The sequence below is a fragment of the Dermacentor silvarum genome, chromosome 1, assembly GCF_013339745.2.
Source record: "Dermacentor silvarum isolate Dsil-2018 chromosome 1, BIME_Dsil_1.4, whole genome shotgun sequence".
Taxonomy (NCBI): Eukaryota; Metazoa; Arthropoda; class Arachnida; order Ixodida; family Ixodidae; genus Dermacentor; species Dermacentor silvarum.
In genome coordinates, this window is record NC_051154.1 from 133,361,717 (window position 1) to 133,381,348 (window position 19,632).

The 19,632-nt window shown below is 44.2% G+C and overlaps 2 protein-coding genes across 2 annotated transcripts in view; both read left to right on the forward strand.

The window, feature by feature from the left end:
• LOC119436056 (uncharacterized) overlaps nt 1-19,238 on the forward strand; it is a 185,916-nt gene extending 166,678 nt beyond the window's left edge. The window contains exons 10-12 of the mRNA XM_037702799.2: nt 3,826-3,945; nt 5,248-5,499; nt 17,152-19,238. Coding sequence (XP_037558727.1) covers nt 3,826-3,945; nt 5,248-5,499; nt 17,152-18,341 — 1,562 coding nt within the window. The 3' untranslated portion in view covers nt 18,342-19,238. The remainder of the gene's footprint in view (nt 1-3,825; nt 3,946-5,247; nt 5,500-17,151) is intronic.
• Nucleotides 1-19,632, forward strand: part of LOC125939922 (uncharacterized) — a 351,427-nt gene that overhangs the window by 320,331 nt on the left and 11,464 nt on the right. The window lies entirely within an intron of this gene.

The following is a 19,632-nucleotide window of genomic DNA, read 5'->3' on the forward strand; positions in this document are numbered from 1 at the left end:
TTGCACAGTGACTTTGTGTTTCTGGCTGATCAACAGCAGACATATGAAGTGGCCTTGCAGAGTTATTTCTATCTGTAAGAGTGTATTAACCATCTTTATCCTGTATATTGTGCCATAAATTAACATTCAAAAATTTCAAATGTAATATTCTTGAATTGTATACAAAAATCACAAAAACTATTCATATTCAATATTCTGAATATTTGCATTCCCCTAGTATATACATATTGTAACAGATGGGATGGATTTATTTACAATAATTATGGATGGTTAGCATAGCACAAGGGACAGGACAGTCATCCAAGCCCAACAGGCAGCGGCCAGCTCCTCGCGCACCCTTCTACTTCTTCCTTCGGCTGCACCGTGCAGCGTGACAATTTCTCCGGGGGCAGACGAAGCTCGCCAAGCGAGTTACACAGCAGCGTGACAATGTCTCCGGGGGCAGACGAAGTTCTCCGAGCGAGCCCGATGGTGGCACAGTTTGAGTCGGGCGACATGCACGACTTGTGTGTTACGTGACCGCCGGTTGTGCGAAGTCACTCTTGCGATGACGTAGGTCACATCACTCAGTCGTTTCAGTATGATGTATGGGCCAGTGTATCGAGACAGAAACTTCGTGCACAGCCCCTTTTTCCACATAGGTGTCCAAAGCCAAAGTCCCCAGGAGCATATGTGACGAGCACATGTCGAGCGTCATAACGAGTCTTGGCACGATCTTGAGAGGAGAGAGTCCTGAGGCGGGCCAGTCGACGCGCTTCTTCGGCACGGCATACAGTCTGGCCTAATGAGTAGTCATCATGTGGGGACCAGGGAAGGATGGTGTCGATAAAGCTTTGGGGGTTGCGAGCATAGAGAAGAAAGAAAGGCGCATAGCCGGTGACTTCGTGCTTGGCAGTATTTTAAGCGTACGTAACAAATTGTAAGATTGAATCCCAGTTTTTGTGATCGGTGGAGACATACATGGCGAGCATGTTGGTCAGCGTACGATTCGTGCGCTCAGTGAGTCTGTTTGTTTGCGGATGGTAAGGGGTCGAATGCCGGTAATCAGATTCACACAGATGTAGTAGTTCTTCAACAACATCCACAGTAAACTGCCGTCCACGATCACTAATCACAACGCGTGGAGCACCATGGCGGAGAATGACGGAGTACAGCAGGAACGATGAAACGTCTGCTGGTGTAGCCGAAGGAGCGCCGCCGTCTCAGTTTACCGGGTCAAATAGTCCACACAAACAATAATCCAGCGACGACCGCAAGTAGACTTGGGAAAGGGACCTAGCAAGTCGACACCAACTTTTTCAAATGGCACGGTCGGCGGTTTAACTGGCTGCAAGACACCCGCAGGAGGCGTCGTTGGCTGCTTCTGGCGTTGGCAAATGGCACAGCTGGAAACGTACTGCTTCACCATCTTCCAGAGCTTGGGCCAATAGAAACGCTGGCGCAGTCGGTGAAGTGTCCGAGCAAAGCCAAGGTGGCCTGATGTGATGTCATCGTGCATGGCGTGAAGTATCATAGGCCTCAATGTCTGGGGAACCACGAGCAGAAGTGGAGCGCCTTCAGCAGAATAATTCTTCTTATACAATAAATCTTCAAAAATAATGAAAGGTGAGCCACGTGCAGGTGACCGAGCGGCATCGAGAGGGTGGCAAAGCTCACCCTCTCGTAGTGTCTCAACCAGTCCTCGACGTCCTCATTCGCTTTGCCTGAGAATGTGCGTGCTTCTCGATGAGGTATCCAGTAACCGGCTTGCCTCGGGTGAATGCTTTCTGCCACGATTTCTTCGCGAACGTCGCCTCCGTCCGAATCGCTCATGTCGACGTCTCCCGGTAGTAGCCCGGCCAACCATTTGCTGCGTCGAAGGGGTAGTAGAGCTCGGTCGTCCAGTGTGATGTACCCAGCACTTCCACCAAATTGTAACAGATGGGATGGATTTATTTACAAGAATTATGGATTGTTAGCATAGCACAAGGGACAGGACGGTCATCCAAGCCCAACAGGCAGCGGCCAGCTCCGCGCGCACCCTTCTACTTCTTCTTCCTTCGGCTGCGCCGTGCAGCGTGAATATTTCTCCGGGGGCAGACGAAGCTCGCCGAGCGAGTTACACAGCAGCGTGACAATATGTTGGGGCATCTAACTGTGCAGAAAGATCAACTAGTAGATAAATAAATCGGTAGTAAATGTGTTCACAGTTGAACGTGATCGCAAATTTAAGAATTTATGCACATTGATATTAAGAAAAAGCTGGGGACAGTTTAACAGCAGCTGTTAGAGTGGAGTTTGTAAAATGTCGCATAGAACCTGTTAAAGGTTACATGCAATATCCTCTTTTAACAGCAAAGCTGTTTAAGCCAGCCGTAACTTGTGGTGCGTGCCAACAAACTGCTGTGCTGTAGCCATGGCAACCCAAAGTAGGAGGAGCGGTCTCCTCCTCGCCAGCTCCCTGCCTTCCCGACCCCCGCCTCTCTTCTCTCCACGGCGCACTGAGCCAGGAGAAAAAAAAGGCGAAAGCTTGCACTAGGCCACGCAAAGCTCAAGACACAGCGTAGCTGGCCAATTGATATCTAGCGGCTAGCCTCCAACGCGTTCGCCGTCAGCAAGCAGCAGCATTCTTGGCACTGTGCCAACCTTGGTTAGCCTGCCTGCGTTTGTGGCATGCCAGGAACGTTGTCGCTCGTAGGCGCCGATGCGTCCAGCGCTAGTAACCCGAAATGTCGCCAACGCATTCGGCATCGGCGAGCAACAGCGTTCTTGGCACTGTAATAAAATTGGTTAGCCTGCCTGCGTTTGTGGCATGCCGGGAGCGCTGTCGCTCGTAGGCGCCGATGCGTCCAGCGCTAGTCACATGAAATGTTGCGAAAGGGAAGGTACCTCCGAAAATGATCGCTCGAGAATGCCTTCCTACATGCATAGTTAAGTTAAACCAAGTTAAGACCTAGCAGCAACCAAGTTAATACCTAGCAGTAGCAGCCAGTAAGCTTCGCTGTGCCTAAGCTTTGCGCGACCGAGTGCAAACTTGCCTGATTTTTTTTCCAGCTTTCTTCTATTTGTTCAGCCTGCTCATAAACATGCTTATCAAGTTGTCTTTATTATAAACTAGGGAGTTTAGTTTCAGCAGTCAAATCAATGGCATTGCATCTGGTTATATATTAGGCATAAGCTTTCAACATAAGCCGTGCACTAAAATTTCTCAATGCCTCATGAGAGTGTGTAGCATCCATTAAGTGCTACCGACTATGCAATCCTACAAACTTTGTTTCTGTTGGAAGCCATGCTGCTCCAAAAGTAATTAAATTCGTGAAGCAATGCATCTTGCAATTTGGAGCTTTTGTTTTGCTGCAGCAATGTTTGTGTAAATAAAGTCAGCAAAGATATTTATGCTAAGATTCTACTGACTGATTAGCAGAAGTAAAATTCTGCTTTTGACTAAGCAGAATAGTATGCAACTCATTCCAGGTGTTAAGGCCTATAGCATATGGAATACCAAAAGCACATCTAAAGAAACTTTCATTTTTTTCCCTCCATTATGCCCAACCTGAATTCATTCTGGGATGTTATACACCACGGTTAGCTTTTTGTGCCTTGTGGATATTCAACTTACGCCACTCAGAAATGTTTCAGAAAATAGAAATTTTTAGAGGACTAATGAATGGCCAGAGTAGCTGAAAAGAAGGTACAAAGAATATCTGCTGAATAATATGTCTGTGGCCAACTGCAGTGACTCTTAATTGAAGGAATATGGCCCCAAAAACCTGTGTTATACGTTAAAGATAAACAATATTGTAGATAAATAACAAAGATAAACAATTTCTTTTTTCTTTGTTCCAGGATTACAGTGCCAATCTACTGAAGATTTTGAATGTGGAAATGGAAGGTGCTTGAAATCTATCTTGCACTGTGATGGATTCAACCACTGCGGTGATGGTTCTGATGAGTCTGCTTGCTATGGTACGCTCATCAAAATAACTCTTTACCTCGCTGCCAACTTGGGCTAATAAATAAATTATGACACTCGTAACCCTGAGGAGCAGAACACAAAAAAGAAAAATGGAATGACAACACAAGGATTGACATATGGTGCTGGGCAAGATACTCAAAAGTTTTATCTCTGATATGAATATACTTGGTGCCCTAAACAATTGTACTTTGGTAAAGATAGTGGAAGTTTACATCACAAAAAACATACAGTAAACCACAGTTCTGATTGCCTTATGATTACTTCACAATGCTCCAAGAATTTGATATTTGAAACCCATTAATTAATGCATAACAAAATTAATGTTCAACGATAAAAGGCTCAGTGGGTGCCGCGCCACCATCATGAAGACCCATCTTCAAGACCGGACTGTGGCAGACAGCTGCTGGTTTAACTGAAAAAAAGCTAAAGGAAGCAGATGCATGCACAGCTGCTGCAGTCCAAAAAGCAGGTGTCTATGGTGCCATGAAAATGTGTATGAGCACCCTTACTGTGAGCACCCTTTACTCATTGCTCATTTCAAAGCAGTCTAGTTAATAGGAATTCCCTTCACAAGTGACATTATACAGTGCATTGAAGGATATAATGACAGAAGATATAATTTACTGCAAATCAACTTCAAACATAAATGAGATTTGTTGGCCCAATAATCCCCTTTGGCCTGCTTTTCACCCTTCTTAAAAACAGTGAAATACCATTCAGTATTTGATTTGATATTTGAAGCCACTTTCTTCGAAATGTTCACAATTGATTCAATTAGAAAACTCTACTATTTCAATATTGCTGGTGAATGCGTACCATTCTAACTAGCTTCTACAAATTATGTTGTCTTCTTTACCGCACACCTTTTTGTGTACTGCTGTCACAAAAACTGACATAGGCAGACTTTACCGCCTCTCGTTTTCTTGTGCACACTTAGCAATAGCTTTCTAGTGAAAATGACTGCACTTGTCTTATCTCATAAAAGGCATGAATGATTTTTTTTTCTTTTCTGCATTTGTAAAGCAAGGTCACTAGAAGCACAACATGAGTGTTCAGAGAAGTTGGCTGTATGCAATATATGCATCACAGAATAAACCATCATGTTGCAAGTAAGCGTTCATGTTGTCATGTTTTCTTATTTAAACATTGTGCTATGTAATGTAGGCTGTCATTAGAAACTGTAACAGAATGTACTCTATCTACATGACCCTGAAAGCTTGTTGATATGTGTAAACACGCCAACTGAGGTTTTACAACACAGAACTTATTATTGTGTATGTTTCCAACAACAGCAGTGCCTGGTTCAGGAGGCCGCCTGACACCAAGGGACAGCAACTGGTGGCGCAGTTTGACGCCGAACTACTACTTCCCTAAGCAAGAAAGCTCGGCAGCTGCTGGAACCAACACTCTCATCTTAATCACCAGCCTCGCAGGACTGGGCATGTTTGTTCTCACCACCGTTATGATCCTGGTCAAGCTACACAAACAGCGTAGACTTGAAGTGGTGGGCAGGGATGCCCTACGAACCATCAGCGCAGACGTTGGTATGTTTCCCCTTACAACTTTGCCATCAGTCACACCATGTGCAGTGAACGTGAACTGAGTTGTCATGGTGCAGCAGCCAATTCGCCTATAATATGTTGAGCGTAGGTACAATGTTTCCTGAATGCGCCACAAAATACACTGCCACTCCATGTATGTTCGCCACGCAGTGCACAAGGAAGGCTGTTCAGGAATATAATTAGGTGTAACATCAATGTGTTTCATCACAACTTTAATGTTGGATATTATGGGTATCTCAAAACCTAGGTGTTGAACTGTAACTGGAACTTAATTGCCTATTTTTGCTGAACCAGAACTGAACTTGAATCAAAACGTGTGCCACCATTTTGGAGCTGAAAGTGAAGCAAAATCACTCGGAGAGGCCTTCATCCTGCAGTGAACATGAAACAGACTGCTGCTGCTGCTGGTGATGATGATGAAACCATGCTTGGAATGTATACCATAGTCTGACGTCGCAGTAACAGTAAACCTCCATGTTGTATGATTCCATAGACAGCTTCCTGTTAATGTAGTCATACATACGTCTAACTCTAAGCAGATGACTGAGCCATAATTAACGACAAGTTGTAAAGAGACAGTAACAGTGCAATTTTACTACAAAGATTTCTATCCAACTTTCTTCCACTGTGCTGAATGGGCCAAGATAAAACATGATCCTGCCAAGAATGTCATTCCGACGGCAACGCTGCTTATATCACCAAGCTGAATATGCAGAATCAATGTGTCTGTGACAGTCAAGAAAAGTGTTCAAATTAACAGGCTCCATTGGCGTAGCCAGTTTCGGGGGTTGCTGTGGAGAGCCTATCCTAGCCAGGTGTCGGGAAACACGACTTTTTCAAATCTCTCGGAGCTACTGGCCTTTATTTTACTGCGCACTATGGATGCCGTAATTTTCACAAAAGCTTCTAAACAGGAAGCAGCCCTGCTTCGGCTGTCTGCCTCATTAATTCCAGAGTGCAATGAAACAACAATACGTGTCGCGTGATGACTACAATACCATGATCGCAAGTTACTCCCAAACATATCTGTTCAAACAAGTCGGACAGCAGGTCACCGCAAGTAAGTGAAACTTGCATCATTATTGAAGTTTTAGCAGAAAGCTTCGGTCCTGAATTTTTATATCTAGAATAATATAGCATGCCCACAACGCCCAAAGCGCGATTGATGGGTGACTTGCAAAATAGTACCCGCCCTCCTCCATGCGTAGCCGTGAATGTATGTACCACTCATTAGAAGATCTGGCTGGAAAACAACAATTATTTCCAATGTTACCTGGGCTGCAACAAGTCTGGGCTGCAAAATGCAAACAAGAAGACACACGATAGTGCGCTGTTTTGTTTTTGTTTGGCCCCGTTTTTAGCACTGTTCGTTTTTCCAAGTCATGTACCAGCTAAGGTCATCAACATATACATTATATAAATGCATCAATTCGAAAATGAATCTTTAGTTTCTTTTAATATCATAAGTATGATAGCATAATTTGATGTGAAGTGGCTGCACACTTTAGCAATGAAACACTTTTGTCAGAAGTTAAGCAAAGTGTTTTTTCGGCAATGCAAAGACGTGCATCCTCGTTGTCAACTCTTTCCCTATCATGGGGGAAATGGGTGTTTTTTGTATGTTACGGAAGATGTTTTTTTTTTCTGAGGGAACTACTGCACTCAATATTTTATGTAATACATAAACAGAAAGCAAAATGAATGCACTTTTCACGCATAAAAGTTTAATTAACGAGATGTATGTCATAAAAAAGATATAAATTGTTAAAATCAAGATTGTGCGATAAAATTGAACAAGGTTTGTAAAGACACGCTTGTATTACTAAGAAAAAAAGATGTTACGAAAATTATGAAATATACAAAATGTATTGCCGTCTATTAGGCACTATCTCTGAAAAATCTAAATTTTCCATTGAACAGGTATTCCGCTACAAAAATTGAACTGCAAGCACTACGGTTGGGCGTGCCGGGCTGCGGCCGCCTATCTTCCGGGCTGGTTTGCGTCGTCGTCGCTTTCAGACTCAAAGTCCGATGAAAAGTCAGCGTACTCTGACTCGCTGCTATTCGATGTATCGATAAGATCAGCCGCAGAGGCAGCGGAATCTCGATATCTGCGATCTCCCAAAGCGCACGTGCAATTTCCGGAGCCGGACATTTTTGCGTTCTGCTTTGACGATCGCGAAATTCGGAGCGCGTTTAAAAATCACTGCCTGGCAGGAAAAAAGCGAACTGCTTAGAAAACAAAATATAGTTTCTCCTCTTTCACATCTGATGGCGCAGTGTGTCCATGAGCGGCGCGGAAGGTCTCGAAAGCGGCGTTTTAAACCATCGATAGCGGGTGGCCATTTTTTCCTTCCCCTTTGACGATCGCGAAACTTCGGAGCGTGTTTAAAAATCACCGCCTCGCGGGAAAAAAAGTAAACTGCGTAGAAAACTAAAATATAGTTCTCCTTTACGTCCGATAGCGCAGTATGTCCGTGAACGGCGCAGAAGGTCTCGAAAGCGGCGTTTCAAACCATCGATAGAGAGCTAACGATGCTCCATGGGCACGGTACGGAGAGTTAAAACGTTCTTGTCTGGGGAGTGCTAGGAGGCCGTCTTTGCGTGGTATAGAACCTCCAGATATATATATTGAGAGAGAGAGAGATAGGTGAAGGAGAGGGAGGAGTGGTAATTGTTGACGGAGAACCGCCCCCTCCGAAATAAATGTCTGGCTACTTCGCTGACAGGCTCCATGCATAAGTGCTAATATAAATAAAGGAGAGAGAAACCAGGATAAACGTCTGTATTTTTTTAGCCAATGAATGTTATCATTTCGTGCACATGTGCTATCGACCAAGAGCGTTTAAGGACCCCGGGATCTCAGAAAACATTAAATATCCGAGCAGCCTTTAAAAATAACCAGTAAAACCGTACATCACTATGTTGTTCACATATACCAGTAGAGGCTGGAAATGGGAATACCAGGTTGCGTTTTGAGGCTGCGGAGATATTCAGCTTTTCGTCAGATCCCTTGGTCCGTAAACTTTTTTGGTTGATAGTAGATACATTTTATTTCTTTGTATTGAAACATTATGAACTGTAATGAACCGGTTTGAAACATCTCGAAGTTATTTTTTTTTCGTTCTGTAGCTGAACTTAAACTGAACTGAAAGGTTTGAACCATAATGTAAGCTGAGCAAATAAGAGTTTCGGTTTGACACTGTGCTCAAAAGTTATGCTAGATTCAAGTTTAATGCCCTGAACAAACGGTTTCAATTATGCAATTCTAACATGAGCTGTTATATTAGTTATTAAGTTATTAATTGAAGTAATTAATAAAGTTTTGATTACCGACTGCTGGTGAAATCTAACTAATCCAGTCAAGTGGAAGTATTGCAATAAACACCACAGGCGATTATTAATAATTTTGTTGTATCTAAAAAATAAACGGAAGGTACAGTTTTACTATGCCTTACACCACACCTACCATTACATGCAAAGCCAGGAAGTTTTACGTTTCGCATTACCACACAAGTATAGTCTGTTGAGAAGTGTAAAGGCCTTCACTGGCATGTTCAATGTCCTGTATGTTGCAGCTACTACTGTCACCTTTAGCAAGAAGATTAAATCCCAGTTTCACTGCAGGCAAGTGTTGGCAAGCACAGTGCCAATACAAAGTGGCTGCAATGTTTCAGTAACCAAGAGCAGTGACCTTCACACTTTTGCAGCACTATGCACATAGCTTTTAAAAGTATTCAGTGCCCATTTTCATTAATAACAATGAAAACTCGATGGAATTTATGCACAATACAGTGTTTATTCTCCTATTTTAGGATATTATTTTAGTTTTTCAATACCTTATCTAGTTATTTTTCTGTGCTTCCTGGAAGTGAGAAAAGTAGGGTCTCATGTGCAAGATTTGGGCTTCAAACCAGGCCTCGGAGAGTGTTAGAACATAGCCTGTATTGCTACTCATGAACAAGTAAAAATTATTTTCTTTTAGCTTTATCATTCAAAAAAAAAATTTTTAATCTCGTTATAGTTATCAAAAACATTAATGATTAAAAAAATTAAATTCAGGGGTTTTACGTGCCAAAACCACGATATGATTATGAAGCACGCCGTACTGAGGGACTCCAGATTAATTTTGACTACTTGGGGTACACGGGCGTTCTTGCATTTTGCCCCCATTGAAATGCGGCCGCTGCGGCCAGGATTCCATCCCGTGTCCTCGGGAAGCGCAACGCCATAGCTACTACGCCACCACGATGGGTGCAACATTGATGATTGGTTTCCTAAAAAGCACAAGACCAAGATGGCTGCAAACAGTAGCGCACCCAGGATCTCTGCCAGGGGGGGTTGAATTTTTGTGTGTGTGTGTGTGGGCGGGGGGGGGGGGGGGGAAGCAAGCACTTTGCATAATATGCAATTTCCGTACTTTAGCCAGAGGAATCCAACAGCAAATAAAATGCCTAATAATTCGAATAATAATGACACCAAGGATGATGACGATGTTTACTTCTTCAGTGTTTTACGTAAAGTAATAGAGTGAATTAATAAATACAAGAGAATGATAGAGTGCTTTTGTTAATCAGGAAGATTCGACCTCAAGCCACCTCCTGAATTGTAATGACAATGTGCATAGAGCACTGAAGGTACACGTTGGACTGATGGGGCTGGATGTGTGTGTGGGGGGGGGGGGGTACAACATCCGACCCCCCCCCCCCCCCGGCGGTGCGCCACTGGCTGCAAATTACAATAAAGCCTAAATACTTGCATTCTACACATCCTTGTGCATGTAAAATTTGGCTGAAATTGAGTCACATTAATAGACGTCTGTTAATTCGACTCCGGTTAATTCGATTTTTCAGTTACTTCGATCCCGGCCGAAGGTCTCGGCCGGCACTTGTGCATTTCTACGAGCCCAAACTTTCATTATTTTGATCCTAAAATTAACCTTCACAGGATAATTCGAACTTGACCACTCAGCATGCACGCGCCTGACCCCAATGGTGACCCCGATAGTGACCTCATTAGTGTCTTGGCGTAGCTTAGGGGACAGTGAATGCGTTGAACACATGTCATCGCTCGTCAAAAACGCCCTTTTTCGGCCCGCCCTAGGAAGATTTTCGAGCAATAACCGTAGCTCACAATGTATGATTACGGTATTTATCTGATTTTAACACGTGCCAAAAAAAAAAAAAAAAATTGCCTGCACAGTGCAATTGCACAAGAAACCAAAACCGCCTTTGCAATGTTTGTAGGCTTTACCGCAAACACGGCCGTATTACGGCGAAGCTAACTTTAAGAAACCGTGTGGCGAAGCTGATTTTAGGAAATTAAATTTAAAATTTAATTACGGGGTTTTACATGCCAAAACCAAGATCTGGTTATAAGGCACGCCGTAGTGGGGGACTCCGGAATAATTTCGACCACCTGGTGTCTTTTAAAGTGCACCTTAATTTAAGTATACGGATGTTTTTGCGTTTCGCCCCCATCGAAATGCGGCCACGACCTTGTGCTTAGCAGTCCAACACCATAGCCACTAAGCAACCACGGCGGGTACTTTAAGAAATCCGCCGCCATTGTGCAACAATATTTCTTGCTGAAAAATTGCGTGCGCATTATATTTATACATTGTATAGGAGCTTTAATGTCATTTCTACGTTAATATTCTGCTTTGGAAACAGAAAGTGTCCAGAAAGGCGCGCGTTTGGTTCGGGGGCACGTTAGAATCGGGCAACTACTGCCAAATGAATCAGTGGTGTGTTTTGGCATTTTTCTGCCTTGTTTAATTCGAGCCGCTGGATAATTCGATCAATTTGGTCAGTTCCATCAGGGTCGAGTTACCGGAAGTCGACTGTACAAGGACTTTTGTGCGCAAGTAGTAAAGACAGCGTAAGATCGAAAAAAAGAAAAGACAAACGAAGTTGAAAGTTTTAAAACATGCTTATTACAATTGCAGACGATCAATTTGCATGAAATTTGGCCAGAATGCAGACCAATCTTTCCGGAAGAAGTGTAAAACTTCAACATTCTCCTGCTGCACAGTTAGTGCCCTCAGAATCCTTGCGAGCTTCCTGCTGCAGCTCGCCTTTCTTCACTACATTGCAACGACAAGACTAAGCTTCAGCTGTTTGTGTTCCAGAGATTATTTTGATTCTTTTTTGATCTCTCTGGTAGCTCAGAGCAATCAGCTCCTGAGTTGGAAGGATGCCCTGCTCCTGTAGCACTTCCTCAAAGCCTTTGTGGCCTTTGTTCAACCACAGTATGGCTATAGAAGTGGCTTCCTCCACATCAGTGTGTGAAGCAGATCTTGTTTTGGGGCACAGCAACCAAATGTTGCTGTTGAGAGACTCAGTTGCATTTTCGGGTTTGCCCTGAATACAGCAAAACAACAGCTTCTTGCTTGTCAGCATCTCATATGTAGGACGCATAGACTTCGCTTGAGCACTGGTGAAAAGTGGAGAATGAGCTGGTGCCAACTCAGTGAGGGCTAGTGCTCGCTTGTTGTTACACCAGGAAATGTCACCATCTGAGCTAAACTTGTGAGCTTCATCAGTACAGCATGAATTGAAAAAATGAAGCTCCTACAGGGGGGGGGATACCACCCTTCATTAGAACACCTTTTTTTTTTTTTGCAGTAATCTGGTTGAAAAGGTGCCTTGATTTTTTTAATGCATGAAAACGAAATGTTGAAACCAAATTTTGCAATCAAAATCTAAAAAAATTCTTTTAAAAGAAAAATGAAGGTTTTCGACCTGCACCTCCTCTTAAGAAAGCTTTTCCTGCATGAATCAGGGTTTTGTGCCGTTATTATATGGTTTCTGTAACATACGTTGGGATCTTACATGGAAAGGTTATAAATCAAGGCTATAAATATGAGAGCGATTAAGAAAGTAATGTCCCCAAGCCCACTACTTTGCCAATAGTACTGCAAACATTTTGAACTCTTTATCATTAATGCACTGATGTTTAAGCTATAGAATGTCACTTTCCTCGCCTTCCTATCTCATCTCGTTCTAGAGTAATCGAGCAATCCATGGCATCCAGTGGTGACGTCCGGTTGAAACAAAACAAATGTTGATGGGCGCACAAGCTTCCGCAGTCTGAAATTCAATTAGAGCCCGCTGTTTCAACAGGAAGTCACCACTGGATGCCATGGATTGCTCGATTACTCTGGAACGTGAAGAGATAGGAAAGTGAGGCAAGTGACATTCTATAGCTTAAACATCAGTGCATTAATGATAAAGAGTTGAAAATGTTTGTAGTACTATTGGCAAAGTAGTGGGCTTGGAGGCGTTACTTTCTGAATCACCCTCGTAAGAGCTTAGAGAAAACATGTATCTTACTTCATTAACGTCAATCCATTGTACTAAATAGAGGATTCCTAACATTTTACAGTGTAAGCTGTTATGGGCTCATTCCAATAGCCGTTTCTGGTCGCGATGATGCCGCCGCCGCTGCCCCATAGCCGCTATCGCGGGAAATGTGACCCGCTCTCCGCCGGGATTGAACCCAGGCCCGCTGTGTGGGAGACGGATACTTTACCACTGAGCCACGCAAGCGCTTACTATCAGGCAGAAGAAACATTCCCTTTATACGCGCCCTGCGCCTATGCGCCGGCACGCCTAGGCAGGCACGCAGACAACCCGAGCCTCCGACAGTATGGTGGCGCCATCTAGTTAACGTGCCTGCAACCGCCGCGTGTGACGAGATGCGATTCAGACGAGGCACCCAATGAATGCTATCCCGATGTCAGATGTGCACCACGTATTCTGGGTACCTCTTCGGTACACGTTATGGTGTCTCCTCGCAAGGTACGAACCGTTGCTGAAGAAGCTACAGAGCTGCTGAAGAAGCGCGGCTACAACCAGGCATCATCGGGCTCAGCAGACTGCTGTGCAGAGAGCATTACAACCACAGCTCGCCGTCGCCAGGCGGACAGTTCAGATCGTTCTCGTCAAAATCGAGGCAAAGACACTTTGCCGCGAAGACCTTGTTCTGCGTGGTGCCGAAATTGGAGCTACTCTTGCGCCGCTCAACCAGCTTACGCTGTGACTGTGCTGCATGTGCCGCGCAGGCCTGTGACTTTTCTGTTGTGTAATTTTCAAGCATAAAATAAATTCCTTATGCAGCAGCTTCAAAAAAGAATTTTCTACAGAGCTATCATTTGCAAAATCTTGCTTTGCATCAAGATCAATGCTTGATGAAATGGAGGACCTTTACATATTGTGAGGTTGTCTGTGGAATATAACCAATGCCTCCATATGGCCTTCACAGACTACAAAAAGGTGTTATATTTGCTACAGATACAAACCTCAACATAACGAACACAGATATAATGCATTATTGGATATAACGAAGTTATAAGAAAATTTCCAAAAATTTTTCCTCTGCTGTCAGCATGTATGCTTATAACAAATATTGGATATAACAAAGGAATTTTGGGGCTAGATGCGACTTCATTAAAATGAGTTTCAACTGTACAAGCAGTCAAAGAGGAATTGTTTAAGTAATCAAGAAGTAAAGAAAGAATAAGTCAGCATCTTAGGTGACATCTACAGGAATTCCAAAGCTACCATGATACTTCACAAGAAAACTTAAAAATACTGATTAAGAAGGGCATCAGGCAAGCAGACACAATCTCTCCAATGCTATTTACTGCATACTTATAAGAAGTATTCGAAATGTTAGATTGAGAAAGAATAGGCATAAAAATTATTGGAGAATATCTGGACGACCTGTAGTTTATAGATGACATCCCGTTCAGCTATTCTGGAGATGACTTACAAAAATTATTCAAAACCAGAACCAGCAAAGTCTGTGGAGATGGCTTTGCACAAGGCTTACCCTACGAGCGACGGTCAGGAAAGGGCACAACACTCCTCCACTCCGCAACGCACAAAGGCGCTATGGCAGGGTTTGTCGACTCTCCGACACGGCGCAGAGAAGGCTCCGGAGTAAGATCGCCAACAAACACGGGTTTATTTACCCAAGATATAGCACAGTGCGACAGTCGCGGCGCTTACGGGCCAAGGCTCGCCACAAGACCGATCGAGTATGCGCGCCCGCTGCGCTAGGGCTAAGCGGGTAGCGGTCCGCCAAGCGCGAGAACGAGGAGTCGCGAGAACAAAGGTCTCATGTAACCTCCTCGTTGCGGGCCCATAGAATAAAGACCAACTATAGGGCCCATAGAATAAAGACCAGAGCATCTGCCGCGGCGAGGAAGCGCTCAGCGAACAAGAGCTCGGGTGGTGAGGGTGCCCGGGGGCCGCCGCGCAAGAGGCCAATCAGGGCGCGTTCCGGTGACGTATTCTTTTGGGGCAAATCCAATCCCGGGGGGGGGGGGGGGGGAAGCACGGTTTGCGCGGTAAAGTAGGGTCCAGTGCACTTGCCATGTCCGCCATGTTGCCGTTATGGCGGCGGTCCCTGGAGATCGAGCTAAGCGCCACGCGAGCTGGGGGCGAGGCGCGGGAAGGCACCTCGATCCCCACAAGTCCAAGTCAAGAATTAAGTCCGAGTCAAAGTCCAAGTCTGAGAATTAACATAACAGCCTGGCAAGTTAACAAGAGTTTGTGATTAGTAGTTGGCCTTTTGAAGCTTTGCTCCAGTACTAAGCAGTCCCAGGGGCCCCAGGTTATGAAGAAATTTCCAGATGAATAAAAATTGTTTGGAGTGTATATGGCAAGCACTCCCAAATCATGATCAGCAGCTTACCATTAACATTGAGAAAAAAAAAAGTAGACAATCGGTGCATTCTACTATTGCTAAATTATGGGGCTGAAACTTTGAGGATCACACACCAAAGTTGAAAAGAAACTAAGGACAGCAAAACAAGCAATGGAATGAAAAATGGTAAGTGTAACATTAAGAGACAGGAAAAGAGCAGTATGCACTAGAGAGCAAATGCAGGTAACACATTCTAGCCAAGATGAAAAGGGGAAAAACATTGAGGAGCCATTCTACTCTGTGAAGGTGGATGACCAGCGAAGCTGATGATAGCTGACGATAGCTTTGTGTGCAGTATACACTGATTGGTTCAGTTACAACCTTAGACAGATTCTTGGCCTAAGTTAAATCTATAACTGACCGTTGCCGAGTAGTTGAGTGAGTTGGATTGGTGTGGCACTTCAAACCAAACTCTTCTAGCACAAACTTAGTGAACCATTTCTTGTCTGGCTTTGAAATGTCCATATGGAAGTCTCCAATGATGATCATGGGGATTGTGTCATCACGGCTAACCCATGCTAAGTGCACGGTCATGAACTTCTCGATATCACATTTGGATGTGCCTGGAGATATATACACATTGGATATAACAATTCCATCTTTCATTTGTATGGCAGAGACATCCCCACAGTCGGTGGCATTGTCCTATTGCGAGTGAAGGGTGTATGGTGGTACATACATTTTGTCCTTTGCATATATGGCAACGCCTCCGACTCGCGAGTCCATGTTCTGTTCACAAATGATTCCAGTATACCCATCGACTTGAAACAATGCATCTTGATTTATTTATTTCATTTATTATTATTACTAGGGGCAGAATGCTTGAAGCCTGCTTCACCTCGGCTGCGGGTCGGCCCGGTATTTCTCTATCTCCGGGATTGGCCCAGGCTCACCTTTTTATTGGTGACGCACAAACACGAAAAGTACATGGAACACTAGCCATATACAGCTTCGCTGCAAAATGGAGTTGGACTAGTCATGCAATGCATATAGCAGATAACAAGTAACGGAATTGGTGCCAAGCGAAAGGAAATACTGTTGAGGCTGGCAGAGCATCAGGTAGTGTGATGAGATGAGGAAATTTAATGGTGTATTGTGGAGCTTACGCAAGACAGGGGTAACTGTAGTTTGCTGAGAGAGGCCTTTATCCTGCTGTGGACATAAATAGGCTGCTGCTGATGCTGTTGCTGATGTTGATGAACGAGAAAGCTAGAATGGTTACTATGCCATATTTTTTAAAATTTTTCTTTGTTTGTACTATTTCTTCTTTTAAGTGCATTTTTCTGCATTGAGGTCTTTGGTACAGTACGATTTGCAGTATCTTTTTTTGCTACAACCAGGTTATTATTAGATGAGACTAAAGGCATAGTAAACTAAAAATTCAACACAGCCGTCTATAAAATTTGACCCTGCCTACATTATGCAGCTGTTGGTTTTCTGGGTTAACTCCACATAATTGCTGCAACGATGCAACAGATGCAGCCATGCCCTCTTCAAATCTGTGTAAAAGGTGTCAGTTTCACAGCATATGTTTTGTAACTTGTGCTGCTTAGCCTCATAAACATTTGTTACATAGTGTGCATGTACCTTGACATAAAATGGCAGCTTAGTGCTTGTGTGTGTTTGTTCTTCTCTTTGTCATCATCCTAGCACTGTTTATATACAATATGCACCTGTTTCCTTGCAATTGCAAAGAAATGAAATAATTATGTCAAGAATTATGCTCCATTATGTGTAAGTATGACTACAGCTAGTAGTATAGTCACTCTATCATAAAATTTCATCATTAGATGTATGATATGCTATGTTTTCTGTTCGATTCCCAACTTGAGTAAGGCATAGACAAGGCCGTTTAAGAGACCTGTGGAGTGCTGTACAGTAACGGAGATAAAACTGATATCCAGCATTTGTTCTTTGCAGACAGTGACACAGGGTCTATCGGTCATGGAAGGCACCCTTTTGGCCTCAGTGAGCCTCCACTTTACGACCCGCCACCATCCTATGAAGATGTGATCAAGTTCTACATGCCACCACCCCCAGCTTACAATGCAATTGTCCAAGTTCATTCTGCAGCTGCCATCAGCTCAAACCCTAACCCTAGCCACCACAGTGCAAGCGCGAGTGCCCCCTCTCATCGCCTGGGAGGAGGTGTCGAGAATGCAGCCTATATACCGGATGAGCTGCAGAACCCCTCTCGACAGGGAAGCAGCTCCTCTAGTGACCGGCGACGGTCATCCTCTTCATCCAAGGCAACCCACCTGCTCAGAGTTATACTGCCCCCTGTGACCGTGTTTGAGCGTGGTCCCCAGCGTAGACACAAGTCAACATCTGTCGATCCTAAGCAGCTGGGCTTGCGTTGCGAGCCTTCTAGTCGTGGCCAGTCATCCAGGCATCGGCACGGATCAGTCCCAGCAGGACACAGCACTGGCAGCAGCAGTGGCAGCAGCAGCCTGCTTGCAAGTGGTGGCCTCATGCACACACTTCTTGATCGACGTGCACCTACAACCAGTGCCGAGTCACATGGCAGCCTCTCTAGTCCAGCGAGGGACCAGGCGAGTCCCAAGTCTCCGTCTCAGGCACAATGCCAGTGTGCAGGGGCATGCTCCTGTGCAACTCCTTCAAGAACAAAAGCACGCTACCTGCTGCACTCAACTGCCAAATATCGACACCTCAGTCATGGCAGTGGCAATACACCAGCCACAAGCCTGGAGCCAGCTGTACGGTCGCCTGAGAAATCAACAGCAAAAAGAGAGACTGCACATTACAGCAGTGACAGAGCTACATCTGAAACTACTGCAAAGGCTTGGGTTAAACCACCACTTGAATCACTGAAGACAAACCAGCCACAAGGTCCAAGACGTCCCACTTTCAGCAATTCGGCTTCTAAACAACCAAGTGCTGATTTACAAGCAACTGAAATGACCGTCTCAAAGGACACACAGCCACTTCTAAGGAGAACTTCATCACTGCCAGAGCTGGCAGCAGTGTTGCCAGCACGTTTAAGAGTGACGCCTCTTGAGGCAATGCCAGCAGCTGGGCAGAACTCTGCTGCACAATGTGAAGGTGTGGACTCGCCAAAGATGATGATCATGGAGTCAACACCACAGTAAATGTGCACTGTAACATAAAGCTAAAAAAAAAGTGTTCCTATGTTAAAACACGGTGTATGCGTGCATGTGTACCATCCCGATGCTTTTCTGCTTCTGTGTGAATGTTAACTTCGCCTGGCTTGCGATGGAAATACAGCCAGGCCCCTTACACCAAGAAGACTGTATTATGACTTGCTGGTGTCATAACTGATGTTGCCCCATAGAAGAACAGATGTGAGTGTGTGTGTGTTCCAGTTTAAGTGTATGTATTGCCAACAAGAAAAGTATTATGGTGTGACATCCCTCTTGAAACATGTTTAGGATACCATGTTGAACAATTACTTCAGCGTAATCCTATCATACCCATAAGTACTCTCTAATGTGTGAAATTTGGATCTCCTGGTATTCAAAACTACTGGCATAATCATAAAAAGCTCTGTAAAATAACATTTTTGGCATTTATGAGAGGGATGCACATATATCTGCACAGCCAGCTCCCTCTCTGGTCATTGCAAAGAGTTGTGCATGTTGTAGCTTACCTCAAATAAAATGCACCACCACATATTTTCAGAAAGTTTTAGCGGTAAACAGTGGCATCTTGTGACTATACAGAATGTGGACAGCGTATTGAAGCCATCATCTCTTTTCTTGTCCTTTAGTATTTTGTTACTGTAAGACTAGCTAATTTATCACAAAGAAAACATTTATTTTAATAATGTGCTTTCCTAAACCAATCAAAAATGAAAAAGAATGACAAAATATTTTTAAAGATGCCACAATTGTTTTTTCTGTATAATGTGTACTACAAGATAAATTGCAGCTACACAAAACTTCACAAAGACTTACTCCTTGTATGGTTTACTGCTGTGCAAAGATTGAACCATGCACCAACAAACTAATAAACGATGTTACATGCGAGTATCCCAGTGTCATTTATTTATGTTTACGGATAACTGCACATACCAAGGCAGCAGCACAAGAAGCTTTCTTTTTTTTATTTACACACTGGCTTACAGTTGCAACCACGGTGTAAGAACAATAAAGAGAGGTGCTGACACTCTCCTCCAATGCGCGTGAATGCGCCATGAAAGCGCCATCCGCTAGCGGCCAGATTATGTTCGGCTCGGTTACAGCTCGGCTGGCGCCGTCGTAGAAGGCGCTGCGGAATGCGGTCCTAGTCTTAGCGGCAAGGCGCGTGCTGCCGCTGCTGTGTCTTTGTGCTTGCATGTACCGCCGCACTGTTTTGAAGGCACGCTTTCTGTTCGCGTGCGTTTCATGATCTTGTGCTTGGGTATTGTCGCTACGGGCCTTC